Source organism: Anolis sagrei, chromosome 1 (genome assembly GCF_037176765.1).
Source record: "Anolis sagrei isolate rAnoSag1 chromosome 1, rAnoSag1.mat, whole genome shotgun sequence".
Classification (NCBI taxonomy): domain Eukaryota; kingdom Metazoa; phylum Chordata; class Lepidosauria; order Squamata; family Dactyloidae; genus Anolis; species Anolis sagrei.
The window spans coordinates 109,180,020-109,196,436 of NC_090021.1; the positions used below are offsets into that span (position 1 = coordinate 109,180,020).

Below are 16,417 nucleotides of genomic sequence, written 5' to 3' on the forward strand. Positions count from 1 at the left end.
GTTGACATAGCATGACCCTACTGAATTAACTGGTGTACTCTTGTTGGAATTATCAGTTGTATGTAGGTCATACACACTCCGAAAGGTCAATCTTATAGCATTCAGACCAGATGCGCAGCTACATTATAGAATCAATGCTGCTTGACACGACTTTAGCTGCCATGACTCAGTGTTATGGAATCAAGGTATTGTGGTTTGGTGATACACCAGCACTCTTTGGCAGTGAAAGCTAAAACTACAATTTCAGTAATCCCATAGCATTAAGCCATGACAGTCAAAGTGGTGTCAAACTGCATTCATTGTACGTTGCAGATGCACCAATTTCCTCCAAATTAATATTCAGGGTGGTACTCACTGACAAGACTGGAAATAAGCAACATTTTTAAAGACAATGCTGTGGTCAGGGAAGGTGTCAAACCACCTTATTTATATCCCAATTTCCAAGTCAGAGTTTTCTGCATAGTTCTTCTCATACTTATCCTCACTAAAACTATCTGAGCAGATTAGGGAAATACTGATGGTAACAAGCCCAAGGACATCCCATGAACTTCATGGGTGAACTGGGATTGCTTGATTGTTTCACACAGTTTGAATCCAACACTCTCAACTTCAGTGCCATGAAGGTGCTCACACTAGCTATAAGCAGTTTTGTTGATAGCTAGCTTCAAAAACATTGATCCCAAAAGTATCTAGGCAAGAGTTTGATGTATTCTAACAAAAAAGCAATGCAGTTTTAATGCAGATTTTAATCTTTAATGCAGATTTTTTTTTTCATGTTTTGACAAGTTCTTGACAAGTGATTGCAAGAAACAAATGGCCAAGTGATGGTGAGGCATGGAGGGAAGTGTCAAGACAGGGGAAGGATCTTGACTTGGAGATATCCTTTTTTTCTAATGTCTATCTTTGGAGACCAATTCCTTGGAGGCAAGGTGCTCTGTGACCTGTGGCACAGACAATTGACAATTCTATCTCTCCCAGATCACCTTGGCTCTGAGGTCTGTCCTTCACACCCAACTAATCACACATTAGGAAACAGGTATTTCTGAGCCAACAGCTTTCACACCCCAATGTTGCCTTCTTCTCCTTGCATAATCCCAGAGAAAGTGCACTATCTTTAGTAAATGGACTGTTTAACATTTTATTTAAAGGACATCATTTATTATGCAATCAATAATAATAATAATAATAATAATAATAATAAAACAACTTTATTTATATTCTGCTGTATTCTCCCCAAAGGCACTCAGGGCAGATTCCAGTCACAAAAAGGCAAACATTCAGTGCTTGAAAACATCAATCAATGCACACATAATAACAAAAATAATAAACTAACATATAGAAACATATTGTAACTTCACAACTAAAATTAAAATTAAGCATAACCTATCAAATAAATTATAACAACATAAAACAAAACATCAACAGAAGTGTCAGTTTCCAAGAGCCAATAGAATTTATTGGGGGTGCATAGGTTGATTATAACCAAAGATGTTAGTTGAGCAAGCAGGGTAAACAGGGCCCGAATAAAATGACAGATATTAATCAGAGGTATAATAGCTGTGTCATTATCTATTCACCTGGTTTTGGTATCCATTGTGATGGGGTGGGTCCTGGAACCAAATCCTAGTAGATACCGAGGGACCACTGTAATTGAGATTAAAAAAAAGTGGAACTGATCAGTTTACCTTAAAAAAATTCCAGTGGTGAAGAGGGGGCTACCAACAGATTTCCTGAGTGGATTATAGAGCCAGTATGTGTGTGTATGTGTGTGCATGCACACGTGGAAAGGAAGGAAGGCTGGATGGCTGGCTTTCTTAACTTACTTGGCTAGATTTCTGGATTAGGCTGGTTTTATTTGGGCAAGACCACCTACTTCAATGCAACCTGAGCCCTACCACATGCACAATGGAGGGCCTTCTCACAGCAACACCAGAGGCACTCCAAGTGGCCAACTTCTGGTCAAAGGACAGTTAGCATAATGCCAAGTTTTTAAAACTTTGTTTGTATTTTAAAATGCATTTTTACTGTACCCTCAACTCAATCCTGACATGATAAATAAATATCCGGGCAAGTTACAGATGTAAATTGCAAAACATAATTCAATAAGAGATCTAGACAATATACATGAATAGGGGAAAAGAAACATAGCCACTAAAAACAAACATTTTTACCAGTAAAATTAATCATCAGTGGAATGGAAATATGTATAAAATAACAATTTGATCTGGATGTAATTAAATAATAATAACAAAGGGAAAATGAACAGGTTAGTGTTGATCTCTTTTGTTAGTAACTGCCTTGAAACTAATAAAAGTGTTTTATCTTCAAAGCAAAAGATAATGACTCAGGTTGTTTAGATAACCAGAGAGTTTCACCCACAGTTTAGCTTTTGCAGTTTCCCATGGGTAAGGAAGGTAGCCTTGCTATAAGGAAGCTTGTTTTACTTAAAAATTCTAAAATATTTTGTTATTTTGACATTTTGTTTTTTAAAAATAGCTGGAAAAAGAAACATGAAAGCACTGTAACATCCATAAATCCGAGGGTGGGGAAACAATTTGGGATCTGGGGCTGGTGATATTGCTACTGAAGGAAGATTGGCTAGTTAGTACTTGTATTGCTTCTGCATCTCACTCTGCAAATGCCTCATGGACTATCATAGTGAATTGGCCCACAAAGCAGATAGTTCCATGCTTCTTATCACCATATATTGCAATAAGAGTGCTGGTTAACAATACTTCTCCCATCAGGGCTGATTACAGTGAATAACGGTCAGCATTCTCTATATTGTAAAGTGATCATTTGGCATATAGCATAAAGTGTGTGTGGGGGGGGGGCACTTGCTGTTGCTATTGTTGTGTTTGAGTATTTTATTCACCTCTTTGAGACAAAACCATGACTAAACATTGAAGACTGTAATGCCATCTATATAAATAAAAATGTAATGTTCATTTGTGGGATTAACATAACTCAAAAACCACTGGACGAATTGACACCAAATTTGGACACAATACATCTATCAGGCCAACAAGTTACAATCACTCATAAAGATACTGAAAAACACTGCAGAAGTGACTTAAAAAACAAAAAAAATGCATAACAACACATGCGCAAAACCACATACATACACACACATATACACACAAAACACATCCATCCATCTTGCCTTGGTCGGCCCCTCTTCCTTTTTCTTTCCATTTTCCCCAACATAATTGTCTTCTCTAAGCTTTCCTTTCTTCTCATGATGTGGCCAAAGTACTTCATCTTTGCCTCTACTTTTCTTCCCTCCAATGAGCAGTCAGGCTTTATTTCTTGAAGTACGGACTGGTTGGTCTTCTTGCTGTCCAAAGCACTCTCAGCACTTTCCTCCAACACCACAGTTCAAAAGCATCTATCTTCCTTCGCTCAGCCTTCCCTATGGTCCAGCTCTCACATCCGTAGGTTACTATGGGGAATACCATAGTTCATTATATACTTCTCTATCACTGAAGCATGGAAAGATAAGCAAGAATTCCAGAGTAAGAGAAGATCAGTACCTTGAATCATTATGGTGATTAGATGCTGGACCCTCTCTTATTTCAGTCTGACTCTTATATTCTTGTTTCCGTTTACAGATAGCTGGGGCTTTATGGTGGTACTTCGTATCAAAAGGAATTGAGTACCTGGATACAGTATTTTTCATCTTAAGAAAGAAATTTAACCAAATCAGTTTTCTACATGTCTACCATCATTACACCATGTTTACTTTATGGTGGATCGGCATAAAATGGGTTGCAGGAGGACAAGGTGAGTAACCCTGTAACCATATATGGTACAGAAAGTAAAAATGATACTGGAAGAAAATAATTTTACACTTATGTACATATTTTATATATTATTGTAACAGGGTATGTGAGTGTCTAGTTCAATACTGCTGAAGTTGTAAGATACACAATGAAATATGATAAAGAATGTTTGCATTTTTGTCTCTGCCTTCAAGTCGACTTCGACTTATGAGAACCCTATGAATGAGAGACATGCAGGTCACGCCTGTCCTCAATAGTCCTTAAGACTTGCAGACTTAGCATCATTCCTTCTCTGATTAAGTCTATCCATCATTGATGCTGTCTTTCTCTTTTCTTACTGCCCTATACCTTACCAAGCAATGTTGGCTTTTCTAGTGATTCATGCCTTCTCATGATATGGCCAAAGTATGACAACTTCAGTTTATTCACATTGCCCTCTAGGGAAAGTTCAAGCCTGATTTGTTAATAGGTGAGGCCAAACTAACTAGCACATCTCCTAGCATCTACACATTGAGTTGGGGATATACATATGCATCTGTACACAGAGATTTTTTCCAAGGGCAGGAACATGGGAAGTTCAAGTCACAAGCAAAGTCATTCCTCTGGTTTGCATTATTACCTGTTTTCACTTTGTGTGCAGATGCACAAGACATGAAGGCAGGGCAGAGCTACAGAGTGCAGCCCCCTCCTCCCTGCCTGTCAGGCTAGTGCCATTCATTAACACCTGAGCAGGGTGAAGATATAGCCTTCCTTGTCTGGGAAATGTGGGGGAGGAAAGGAGGATATGACAGAAGTCCTAGAGATTATGAAACAGTCTTCTCTTGGGCATAAAGGTATAACTGTGGTGCAGATTTTGCATGCAAAATCTCCTTTTGGCATTTTAAGACTACTTGCAGTATGAAGCAACACAGAAAGTTCTGCAGCCATAGAAAAAAAAGATAAAAATGTTCTAATTGTGTGTTGCTGCTTCATCAGCAACACTTCCATGGTGATTAAAGGATTTACCACAGTATGCCCATTAAACTCTTGGTGGCAGTGGCACTTAGTTCAATGTGCTTAGGGTTCCCACAAAGATTTTCTTTCTTTTTTTCAGTGAGAAGAAGGATTAGTTTAAAGTGTGAAATCATCTCACTCTGGGTCCTTCCACACAGACCCAAAACCCATGATGGCTTGTGGATTAACCTGAGGCATCCAAATGACGCCTCAGGTTAATCCGGATTAATCTGGAGTAAACTGTGATTTAAAAAACACCTCAGCAGATCCGGACCTTACTGCAATGTCCAGATTTGTTGAGGTGTTGGGCCTGTGGAGATTGACTCTCAGGACTATCTTCCACAATCCTGGTGGTCCATTCCCATTGCCATCCTTGTTTTTTGGCGCTACCCTCCCAGTCCCCTAAACTTACCAGAGTGGGCTGGCTGCAGAGAAAGCTCCTGGCACACCAAAATGATGCGTCAGAAGCTTTGGAGAGAGGAGAGAGCTGGCTAGATGCCTCCCAGGTCGACCCAATAGGGCATATAACTAGTTATCACCACCCCCAGCAAAATCTTGGGGTTTGGGGCTGCTGTGGAGCCTCAATCCCGAGTTGAACTGTGATTTAAAATCCCAGTTCCTTTCAGGATTTGGACCTGTCTGGAAGTAGTCACCAGAAGTAGTTGATGAAAATACACTGTTGCCCATATAATTCCTTTCCATTCCATCCATGTGAAAAGGGGGTGGAAAAGTAAAGCTAAGTGTTCTATCTTGTGCTTCACTAAGGAATGGATAGAAACCTAGAGTGGGAAGGTGCCTCATGGGCCATCAAGTCCAACCCCTTGCTCAGTGCAGGACTTCCAGTTAGAGCATCCCTGGCTGATAGCTACCATGGAGGGGTGATACTCCTCCACCATGTTTCCCCATTCTATTTTATAATTTCATTGATTCATTTCCTATAACACAATGGTTCTGACCTTCCTTTGCATTGTCAGCCTTCAAGCAAATGGCAGAGATGGAGGTTACTCATTTTATCCATGTGCCTCTATAAATATCCCATGTCCAGAAAAAGCGGACTGCACTTTAAACTGTTTGTCTTCCAAAGAGGATGGTTTAGAGTTATAAAAGCTGCCAAAAGTAGCTGGATCAGCAGTCCTGTGGTTAAGGATTACAACATTTCCAGTTTAGTAGAGTGGCAAGTAAGGGAACATATGTAAAATTATGGCTGGCGTATAAAAACAGGAGTGGGAACTTTTTCTTCTTCTGTCATAATACTAGAACGTAAGCTCAAATAGGAAAGCTGAATCGTAGGAGATTCAGGATAGATTAAATGAAGTACTTATTCATACTGAGTATGACATTAACACAAGATGTAATTATGACTACTAAAGCATACTAACATTCACTAGGTATAGTCATCAGCAAAAAATAAAGATTGCATGAATTCATGGAGAAACATGGCATACCGGTGTAATTTCTCAGAAGCAATCAATTAATCTGTCCCCTCAGAAAAATGGCAATTGCTGTTGTGCTTTTTTAAACATGAGAAAGTGTTATATGTGTTAACATTTCTCATATTACATGTTTCGTACTAAAATATTTTCCCACTATAAATGCAAGAATGCAAAATTGTAATCCACAAACCATATTTTGAAATGCTATTTTAAGGTATAATACGATAAAGGTTTCCCCCTGACATTAAGTCCAGTTGTGTCTGATTCTGGGGACACAACTTGGTGCTCATCTCCATTTCTAAGTCAAAGAGCCAGCGTTGTCCACAGACACCTCCAAAATCATGTGGCCAGCATGATTGCATGGGCTCCAAGATATAATAAAGAGGCCAAGAAAATGTTGGTACCATTTTCGTAACTTACAAATATTTTTTTCTTTCTTTCTACAGCTTTTTTCGGAGCCCAAATTAATTCCTTTATTCACGTTGTTATGTACATGTACTATGGACTAGCTGCCTGTGGCCCAAAATTCCACAAGTACCTTTGGTGGAAACGATACTTGACTATAATGCAGCTGGTAAGTAATGTTTGTTATGATACAACAGGTGGAGGGGAATGCTTTGGATGCTGTGCAGAGAGGAAGGGTTTACCAATCCCCAGAGCTCCGCAAAAAGGCCATCTCTGTCCATAAGAGACACTTGTCCCTAACTGAATTTTGGCCCATCTTAAGTGATTCTGTGATCAGGAATGTAAAGTATGGTGACAGACAGACACCTTAGGTTAGAGCAGTGGTTCTCAACCTGTGGGTCCCCAGATGTTTTGGCCTTCAACTCCCAGAAATCCTAACAGCAGGTAAACTGGCTAGGATTTCTGGGAGCTGTAGACCAAAACATCTGGGGACCCCAGGTTGAGAACCACTGGGTTAGATCATAGATTGTAATTATTTAGAATGCTAGAGTTGTAGAGGTAGAAATGTTGTTATATACCACACTACTGAAATTACACCTTTGGTTCTCAAGTCACCTCATTATGATTACTATAGTTCTCATAGAGAAGCTGGAGTAAGAACAGTGTTCTCAACCAAATGTGTAGAGCATAGAATAGAATTTTGCATCTAGTAATAAATATTTGGTCAGGCAACATATCCTATTATAGTCTCTTCTTCCTTATGAAATATAATAGAATAGACTATTCTGTCTGACCATGAGTAGGTTTTTTAAAAAAATCTTCTTATGCTTCCTCAGAGATTACCTTGTCCACACAATGCCTGTCTTGCAGCTGCAGACATTCTCTGTCATAATTCACAAAGGCGAGACCAGCACCCTGTTGACTGCTGATGTATACTGCTCTGCATGAACGAACAGAAAATAGCCAGAGCAGATGGGATGAGGCAATCCACTAAGCTTAAAATATGATCTATTTCATCCCCACAGGGAATATTTTCAAATATTACAATAGATATATCAAGCAAGCAAGCATAGATTTAGATTTTGCTAGGCCTTCCATTATGACTATATAAAAATAGTTTCACTTAGCCATAAACAAAATTTACAGAGAGGGTGAGACACAGCATATTGTGAACAATATTCATGCATTAATGTGTAACTCTTTTTCTAAATGCGTAGTCAATGTATCTTGATTGACTGTCACAGATTAATGCAGTTCATTTTCTACATTTTCTACATATATCAGGAGTATTTCTTCTTTCTCCTCACTCCCTTTCCCTCTAGATCAGTGGTTCCCAACCTTTTTTTTTTTTTTTTTACCAGGGAGCACTTTGACCAGGGACCATTCTCCAACATTAGTTCCAAAAGGGTTACAAATCAGTTTTTGGTCAACTTTAGATTTGGTTTGGTTACCTGGGGTGCTGATTCAGAAATTTGCATTGGATAGACCACATCAGCTCTAGTTTCTGATACAGAAATATGCCATCCAGTAGTTACCATCTGCTCACCCGCAGAAAACCATATTTATTAATCTAGAGCTGATGTGGTAGCAGTAATCTTTTGCGTGTAGTCATCCTCTTCCCTCCTGACATCCCTGTTACCTCAGCACTATAAAGGGTTTCGCGAGACCAGTTGCTCTCATTGCCACGTAATTTTGAGGCAACAATGTAGTAATGGAGAGGCCACGGACCATATTTTCGTTCTTGTGGACCACTGGTGGTCTTTACTTACTTAAGCAATCCCTCTTAGCCCAAGGATGATGGCCCTCCAAGTGTAGTGTCATGGTGTTGGGTCCATAAGTGGCAGTGGAGCCCTATTCTTTATCCGTATGTTCTCCCGGAGTGAGGACTTTGGTTTCCAGGTGGAAGGCAGTCCAAGTCAGGGTTGGCTTGATGCTCCTTCCTCTTGGCACATTTTTCCCTTTCTCCCTCCAATTGTGCCTCTGCAGCATTGCTGGTCACAGGTGATTGCTCACAGAGTGCTCAATGGCCAGGGCTTCCCAGTTCTCGGTGTCTATGGCACAGTTTTTAAGGTTGGCTTTAAGCCCATCTTTAAATCTCTTCCTGTCCACCAACATTACATTTCCTGTTCTTGAGTTCGGAGTATAGTAACTGCTTTGGGAGACAGTAATTGGGCAATCAGACAACGTGACCAGTACAACAGAGTTGATGGCTTGGGAGCATTGTTTCAGTGCTGGTGGTCTTTGCTTCTTTCAGCACGCTGACATTTGTCCGCCTGTCTTCCCAAGAGATTTGTGGGAACCACTGCCCTAGATAGATAAATTTAGCGTAATTATTGTGCTTCTACTGTGATTGTAAATTTGATTTAAATAAGTAAAGTTTCAGTCTTCTAACTTAGCCCTAGATATAAAGTGAAAATTAATCAGAACCAATTAATCAGAATCTTTGACATTGCGGTTTTTCTCTCTTTCAGATGCAATTCCACATAACGCTTGGTCACACGGCCATGTCTATTTATATTGATTGTCCCTTCCCTAAATGGATGCACTGGGGTGTCATTTTCTATGCTATCACTTTCATTGTTCTGTTTGGTAACTTCTACTATCGGACATACAAGATGCCCAAGGAACCAGTAAAGAACGGCAAGATTACCAATGGTGTTGTGGCAAATGGAACAAGCAAAGCAGAAAACAGTCTAGTTGTGGAAAACGGAAAGAAGCAGAAGAAAGCAAAAGGAGAGTAACTTGATCCAGGCCTTAACCGCTGTTGGCAGTGAGGAGTCTCCAATTGGGTTGTAAAAGAGAAAGAAGCGTTATCCTATCTATACCAATTGACTTTTAGGCTATTGAAGAGATAGAAAACATTATTTATGAAGATTGTTTTAACAAGAATCTTTCAACTTTAAAATTTTTCTCTTGTAATTATGTAATTATTAAGACTTTCATGTTCTCTATGTAAACGTTTAGACTGCGGGTGTTGCTAATGTAAGAAATAATGGCTGGAATAGAATACACTGTCAGTCCAGTGTTTAATATGACAGTTAACCCAGGCCACAATTGACTTGTTGGAGCAGACATTTCTGTGGGGGGAAGGATGATAAATACTTCTGATTCCATCAGAAACTGTAAGGAAAAACAAACCTCTAATTAAATCATGGAATATTTCTTGCCCTCTTTTATTTTTTTTATCATAGTTTTGTTTATATTATCTTGGACTAGGTCATAGTGACATATTAATTTGACCTAGTTTTTCCAACATGTTTGTTAAACCTCTTATAGTGTGGAAATACACCTACCTCTTCACTTGCTGAAAGTAACATCTATTATACTATTTCTTAAATATGTCATTTGCCCTCCCCCCAATATAAATTTTGTTTTATGCTAATTAGGGAAGTGTTTGCCTCTCATTAACATGTATTTCCCATTAACACAATGTCCTTTTTTAAGGAATACTTTGCCTAAGGATGGAATGTATTGTTATTTGAAACCAAGGACAAACCATGGTCTAAGGCGATCTCGATTTATAAGTTGTCATGAAACTATCTGTTGTCTCCAATTGCATGGAACCCATGGTGCTAATGCTTATAAAACGGTTAGGTGTTATGTTGGCACTGGAGGGGAGATGAAAAACAGAACTTGGTTTTTGTTTTGCTAATGACTTACTTAGTATGGGATACACTGACTATCAAGAGAAGACGCGAATCTGGGGTAAAGTGTCTCACAGTTGAAGGCAGGAAGATTCAAGTTAGTCATAACTTGTTCCATTCACTTCAGTGGGACTTAACTGTGATTAACTTAGGTAAATTGGGGCCCAAGTGCTTAAATGCCATGAGCTACTGTACTGTAGATGTATTGCTGTGAACTGTTTACTTACAAGATGGTCTTGCTTTTTAGTACTGTAATATTTGCAGACTCATGATCTGTTTAAACAGGCACTGTACATATACACTCCTATACACTCATTCATTGTTCTTGCCATCATATCACTGCAAGGGCAGTATTAGCGGAGAAGATTTCATACCTTTCATATCAGCTTCTCTAAGGCTGCAATACAATTTCTAATTACTTGAGAAGAAGCCCCACTGAACCCCACTGGGGCTTGCTTTTGAGTAGATATCGACAGGGCTGCATTTTTTAGTTTCCATGACTGTTTGGCCCATCGTTCCTTTCGCTGAGCCATTGTGGCTTCTTTCTGATTTTCAATTGTACCTCAGGCTCTTTACAATGAACTGTTTCGGTTTTATTGCACTACTGAGACAAAAGTTCAGTAAGAATTCTTCAGTGAACAGACAGAAGTCATGATTTGCTCCAGCTTGAAGTGAGTTTTAGGGAAATGTAGAACTGAAGTGGTTTTTAGCTTCTCTACTTGTCTATATTGGAGCCAGTTATCATACACTTATGAGATAAAGGCCTCTTGAGTAGTATATTTGATATCATTACAATAAAACTGTTGACTTGAGATATTGAATTCTGTTTTTCTTTTCCCCATCTTGTATTGTCTGTAATAAACAATAGGAGAAGAAAGATTTTTACTGTATCGTTGATTTAATGGTGAGATCCAAGACTTTTTAGTCCCAGATTTAGAAGGACTATAAATATCTTTTCGACATTGAGCATGGTTACAGGCTAGCTTGCTCTCCAAAAGTAAAATAAACTGAAATGGTGAATACTGCCCAGGGTCACAATCATAAACACTCTTGCTAGGAGTCCCATTAAACACTTTGGGACTGACCTTTGAGTAAATATGTGGAGTTTGTTATCAAAAGGTACCAAATCCATATGAATTTGTTTTTACAGGGATGGGGGGAGGGGACGTACTGAGAATATGCATTCTTTTGATATAAAATGCATTTTTCCAAGCCCTGTACCGACATTTTTTGATACATTTTGACAGTTTCTGTCTGTACATAATATTCTCCTCCTAGCCAGCTCCTGCTACTACCTATAAGTCATTTTGTTTTGGGTTTGGTACCGTTTGGAAACAAACTCCACATACATATAGGATTGTACTGCTGTGATAGCACATCAGATCCTTTGGATCTTAACTAGTCTGGGGCATTAATAGACCTCTTGGCTTGGTCTTGTTTTTTGTGCTTTCCAGAAGAAAGTACAAAAAGGGGGATTGGGCAGGATAAACAGAAATTCTGTTGATTTTGGTGGGGGAGAACTAAGCATGTGCTTTTTTTTCCTTCCATTGAAATCGGTGGGACTTGCATGTGCTTAATCTTGGCTGGATTGTTCCTTAAAATGTATGGAAATTTAAAAAAAAGTTAAACTTGTTTGCAGATATTTCGCCCTCTTTGTACTGTATGAGGATTTCAGCATGGTGTGCTTTTCTGTTATAATCCAGATTAAGTAAAGTATTTTGATGAAAAGATATGGGATATTAGCATTTTATGCCTCTGTGGGTGACATTGAGAAATGTTCTCTTACAACAATGATGCACTCTTTGCCACACCTGTTGACAGCGATTTCATCTGCCATAATTTGCTGTATGTGCCTCTCTTTGCTTAGACTATGAGCGTTAAAAGATTCCTATCCATGAGAATACACGGAGGTGTCAGTCCAGCTTGATATTGCTGCTGCAAACTGGAATCACCTGTTGCTTGTCAACAAAGAACAGGTTGATAGTGTGCCCAGGCTGCCAGCACTGATAAGCACATTTCCGTGCAAACTGCACCCACATTGAGATCTGGATCTAAGATATCCCTGGCATGTATGGCTCTGCTATTCAGTAGTGCACTACATTTTCTACATGGAGATTAATTGTATTATAGCATTGTCACATGTCATATTGTGTACATGGATACACAGAATGAAGGGCCCTCATGTTTATTGACTTCCTAATCCAGTGGTTCTCAGCCTGTGGGTCCCAAGGTGTTTTGACTTACAACTCCCAGAAATCCCAGCCAGTTTACCAGCTATTAGGATTTCTGGGTGTTGAAGGCCAAAAGATCTGGGCACCCACAGGTTGAGAACCACTGTCTAATCCATGTACCTGAGCCTGAAAATATGCTATCACTGTCACATAGATGTGAAATAGATAGATAGAGAGATAGATAGAGAGAGAGATCTAAAAAGAACTGCAGCAAGCGAGATTAGATTAGAATATGCCCACCAACTACAGGCAATCCCCGAGTTATAAACATCTCACTTACTTATGACACATAGTTCAATGTGGTTTTTTTACAGTAGTGTGAAAGGGGCCTATGGGTGTTTGAAGAAATATGTCAAGAAGCTGAATGTTTCTGTTTCTTCTCTGTCTTGTATTCTCTGAGGGATATTCCAGACAGGATCTATATCCCAGGATCTGATACCAGTTTTTCTGCTTTGAACTGGATTATATGTCTGCACTGCCAGATAATTGGGGATAAACAGAAAACCTGGAATCAGATCCTCGGATATAGGGCCTGTCCAGAAGGGCCCAGAGAGAGGATGCAAGACATACATCTTTTTTCAACTGGTCGCTCCCTCTTCCCTTTTTGCTATCTCTTTGTATTAGTGAATTGTAGAAATGAAAGTCCTAAAATGGACAATGACCCAGTGGCAGAGGGAATCCCTTAGCTCTAATTCCTGGCATCCTCTATTTAGAAAAATATCAAGGTTTTTTACTTTATTTAAAAAAAATAAAACTACTTGTGGCAACCTTAGGGCCCTTCCTTACAGCCATATAACCCAGAATATCAAGACAGATAATCCGCAATATCTGCTTTGAATTGGGTTATTTGAGTCCACACTGTCCTATATTCCAGCTCAATGTGGACTTTACACAGCTGTGTGGAAGGGGCCCTAGGGGGTAGAGTGCTCCAATGGGCCATGGGCTCTAATGGCCCATGCCCTAAACACACAAGATCCCACCTGATCTTGAAAGCTAAGGTTAGTACTTCCATGGACAAATAGCAGGTACTGAAGGCTAGATTTCCAAGAGAAAAACTGGCAAAACCACTTCTGAGTATTCCTAGCCTTGGAAAATCTCATGAAATTCATGGGGTCACCATAAATTGAGAACAACTTGAAGACACACACCCTTGTACACACACAATAAAAACAACAAAGGTGATAAAATCAATAAACAGCTGGTGACAATCAAGATATCTGTGCTATTCATTCTTGATTTGAATCATTTCTTTGAAATTGCTGAGACCTCACCTACACTGCTATGTAAAATCCAGATTATCCGCTTTGAACGGGGTTATATGGCAGTTTAGACCCATATAATCCAGTTCAAATCATATAATCTGGATTTTATATGGCTGCGTAAATGAGGCCTAAGAAACTGATGTGTGGCAAAAAAATTTAAAGATTTTTCAATGATACGAACAACAAAGCTTCGATATCTAAACAATGCCAGATACATTAAAGCAGATATATGTGGAGGGCTTTCACACCAAACAGTTACAGTGCTATGATTCCATTTTAACTCCCATGATGACATCTTATGAATTCTGGGATGTGAGGTTTGGTGAGAGCACCAGAAATGAGTTCTCTGGCTGGGGATTCTTATACAGGGTGAGGCAGCATAACTTCCTTTTATCAAAACTTAATAAAACCCATTGTATGAATCAGAAAAAAAATTATAATGTAGGCGCATTATATAAAAAGTTTTGTTTAACATAGTTTTGAAGATCAAATTAGGTAGGTGACGTCCCCCATTCTCCATTCTCCATCCACTGAGTAAACCGATTTCTGGAGTTTGTCTCTACAAAATATTCTCCTGCTTACATATTAAATACCTACTTGGAATGCTATATAAGCTGCTGGTTGTCCATAACCATGTAAACAAGACACAGGATGTTTTCATACCTTATGGTCAAGAGAATGACAATTTCTGTTCAAGTTTTTATGAGTTGTGGATGGCCCCAGTCCAGTTGACCATAATTGCTGTTTCCAAAGAGGGCTGCATATTAAAACATGCACATTTAAAAGTGAAGCCTAAGGAGTTTGCAGCAGGTATGGGAAATTTTGAACGGGGGTTTGCAGAATCTTGTAGAATTCCAGACTCCAGGTAATAGCTAAGTAGAGGAAAGCAAAGTTAGCTTCTGATGCATATTTATAACAGCTGTTCTGTGATCTAGTATTTACATGTTATCCAGCATATTTATAATGGCTGTCAGAATGTGGCAAGAAAGAATGTAATAGGAATCAAATTAACAAGCCAAAGTCAGCATTCTGGAGAAGCTGCAGTGTATTTAAATCCTACTAATATATGCTTGCGAAAGCAATGGAAATACAAAATCCAAAGTGCTGCAGTGGCAGTTCTACTGCTATTGGGACCGATCTCTCTTTTATCGTATTCTGCACATCTCTTATGACAATATTAGAATGACAGCAGCAGAATTAGATTCTCGGTTGCACAGACAGTAGTCAGGCAGTCAAATGTACTGGAAGATAATAGCTTGGTTTGCTGAAACGTAAAGCAGTACTCTCTGGGGAATTCCTTCCTAGCTGTATCTGGGACTCCTGGTATTGTCTCTCACCCAAAAGCTAACCAGACATGACCTGATTTAGTTTCCAAAATCCAACAAGATTAAGTGTGTTTAAAGATGTATGATGATGACCACAAAAAACTGTCTTCTTAGATGAACCCGTCCAGCATCCATGCAATATTTACAAACGTACGCTTTAGCAGATTTGAAAATGACGCCTTGTACTCATCTCACAGAACGATCCGTCACTGTGCCAGTCTGTGCATTTTTCAAAGCACCATCTTAAGAGCTTTTTAAATCTGCTTATGTAGCACCTGACTCAAAGCCTATTTGGAACAGACTCAGGAAACCGGAGAGGGAGGCACTGCGTTTACTGAAAAACGCTACCAACGTGTTCTGATCTGGTGCTGTTATTAAGGGAACGTATATCGTGGCATTTTCACTACCAGTAATGCAAAACCTTTAAATGTTATTTATATTTTGAGATTAAAGTATTAAACTTTGCTAGTATCTATATTTATTGTTAGTTGAAATGAATGAAATAATGATAAATGATAATAAACTTTCTTTGTACCCCGCCATCATCTCCCCAAAGGGACTCAGGGTGGCTAACATGAGGCCAAGCCCAAACGAATTACAGTGGAGCAAAATACATATACACAAGACAATAACATCAAATAAAATACTTAGTAATAACATAAGCCTGACTGCTCATTGGAGGGAAGGATAGTAGAGGCAAAGATGAAGTACTTTGGCCATATCATGAGAAGACAGGAAAACTTAAAGAAGACAATTATGCTGGGGGAAATGGAAGGAAAAAGGAAGAGGGGCCGACCAAGAGCAAGATGGGTAGATGGTATCCTTGAAGTGACTGGATTGACCTTGAGGGAGCTGGGGGTGGTGACGGCCGACAGGGAGCTCTGGCGTGGGCTGGTCCATGAGGTCACGAAAAGTCAGAAACGACTGAACGAATGAACAACAACAATAACATAGTAAAATAAAAATAACAAAATCATAATAAAAACAAATTATAATATGGTAATAGTATTAGACAAAGAGAGCAAGGCCCATAACTAAAAATGGACAGAAATTAATAAAAACCATAGGTGAGATACATAGAAATGCTATAATTTGTGAGAGGGCTTGGATGGGATAACAGTGGAATAAAACTTCAACTGAGAGATAAGGTGGAGGGCATCAGAAAGACTTGGGATAGGGCATGGCATGGAAATTGGTTGTTCAATCCCCAAAGGCACACCAGAAAAGCCAGGTTCTTTAACTTTTTCTAAAGGCTGTCAGGGTGGGTGCCCGTCTAATCTCTCTGAGGAGCGCATTCCAGAGCCAGGGGACAACCACGGAGAAGGCCCTCCCCTTCATCCCC

General features: G+C 39.3%; 1 protein-coding gene across 1 annotated transcript in view; it reads left to right on the plus strand.

The window, feature by feature from the left end:
• Positions 1–11,985, plus strand: part of ELOVL4 (ELOVL fatty acid elongase 4) — a 56,333-nt gene extending 44,348 nt beyond the window's left edge. Inside the window, exons 4-6 of the mRNA XM_060752955.2 lie at positions 3,612–3,783; positions 6,655–6,782; positions 9,085–11,985. Of these exons, the coding sequence (XP_060608938.1) occupies positions 3,612–3,783; positions 6,655–6,782; positions 9,085–9,354 (570 nt within the window). The 3' untranslated portion in view covers positions 9,355–11,985. The remainder of the gene's footprint in view (positions 1–3,611; positions 3,784–6,654; positions 6,783–9,084) is intronic.
• The last annotated feature ends 4,432 nt before the right edge of the window (positions 11,986–16,417 follow it).